General features: G+C 68.3%; 1 protein-coding gene across 1 annotated transcript; it reads right to left on the bottom strand.

Annotated features, from left to right (window-relative positions):
- Positions 1 to 378: 378 nt before the first annotated feature.
- KLF14 (KLF transcription factor 14) lies at positions 379 to 1365 on the bottom strand (the record flags this gene model as incomplete). The annotated part of the gene is made up of 1 exon (XM_080666385.1): positions 379 to 1365. One exon carries the CDS (start codon positions 1363 to 1365, stop codon positions 379 to 381), a length of 987 nt encoding a protein of 328 aa, XP_080522511.1.
- Between the last annotated feature and the right edge of the window lie 273 nt (positions 1366 to 1638).

Here is a 1638-nt window from a genome sequence, read left to right on the forward strand (position 1 = left end):
CTGGTGGGTGGATAAGATACCAGAGTCCTTTGAGACTGGGAGCTCCTCAGGCACCTGAGAATTCCAGTTTCACATCTCTGCTTCCAGGGAAGGGAGAATCTTCAGGACTCTGGAGAGTAACGGGGGTTCATCCCTTCTCATCAGTTCCTAGGGGTTGTCTTGAGGCAACCCTCCCCCTTTCAGGATGATCTACGTGACGTAAGAATTCCTGCTATTTTCAGGCCCCCAGTCCCTCCCCAGGGTCCAACATGCCAGTCTGGACCCACCCTCAGAGCAGAGGAACCAGTCTGTGCCTTGGTAGAATGACACTGGGAAAGAAGGTTGGGCAGAAAGAAGGCAGGGATAGTATGGCTGGGGGATCGTCCTTGCGGGGGACGACTAGCAGCAATGACTGTCAGACAGGCTTGCGGTAAGGCTGGACGCCTGGTCGGGGACGGAGCCGGAGCTGTCCACCAGGCTGGCAGGTTGCGCGTGGACGCGGGGTGTGCGACGGCGCCCCCGGTACTCGATCATGTCGGGATGATAGGCTGGGTGGCGGCGGGCATGCTTGGTCAAGTGGTCGCTCCGGGAGAACTGCTTGGGGCAGAGGGGGCAGGAGAAGCGCTTCTCGCCAGTGTGTGTCCTGTAGTGGCGGGCAAGCTCATCGGAGCGCGTGAACTTCTTGTCGCAGTCGAGCCAGTCGCAGGAGAAGGGGCGCTCCCCCGTGTGGGTGCGCTGGTGGGACTTCAGATGTGACGACTTGTAATAGGCTTTGTTGCAGCCCGGGAAGGGGCAGCGGTGTCGCTTGGCAGCAGGTGTGACTGGCCTCCGACGGGGACTTGGACCCGTGGCAGGGGCCGGACCCACGCCAGGGGTCGCGCCAGAGACCGCATCCAGGATGGCAGGCGCTCCGGAGACGTCAGGTGCTTCTGGGACCTCGAGCGCGCCGGAGAAGTGCTCGGGCCAGGAAACTTCGGCTGGGTTGGAGGCCGGGGCCGGCTCTAGGCTCGGGGTCGGCCCGGAGCACGGGGTGGGGCCGGAGGAGCCAGACGAGGCGCGCAGAGCTTCCCCCGAGTTCTCCCCGAAGCCCTCCCCAGCGCTGCCGCTCAAGTCAGCCAAGACGCTTGCAGCCAGCAGGTGGGGCGCGGCGCCGCACGCGCTGGGGCTGGGGGCGGGGACCTGGGGAAGCAGGGGGACCGACGCGGGTCCCGGTGGTCCCGCACCCGGCAGAGAGGACTCCGGCGGCGCCGCCGCACCCACCTCCGAGCCTGCGGCTTCTCCCGCGCCCTCGGGGTCCTGCGGGCGGCGGTGAACCACGGCGCCCGCGGACATGGACACCAAGCATTCGGCAGCGAAGTAGTCCAGACACGCCACGGCTGCTGACATGCTGGCACCGCCGGGCCGCCGGCGAGCGCGGTCTGAGCGCAGCCGGCTGCGAGCGAGCGAGTTCTCCGGAGCGTCCGTCCCGCAGCCTCGGAGCAAGAAGCAGGAGGCCCGGGGCGCGCCGCCCGCCGCCCGCCGCCCGCCGCTGCTGCTGCCGCCCGCGCGGAGCCCGCCCCGCTTGACGCGCCCCTGACGCACCGGAGCCCGCGGGGGCGGCGGGACCCGCCCTGGTCCGCAGGACACCCCCTCGGAACGCGCGGCCCACCGGCCTAAGTC

This window comes from Plecotus auritus, assembly GCF_963455305.1.
Source record: "Plecotus auritus genome assembly, chromosome: 4".
Classification (NCBI taxonomy): Eukaryota; Metazoa; Chordata; class Mammalia; order Chiroptera; family Vespertilionidae; genus Plecotus; species Plecotus auritus.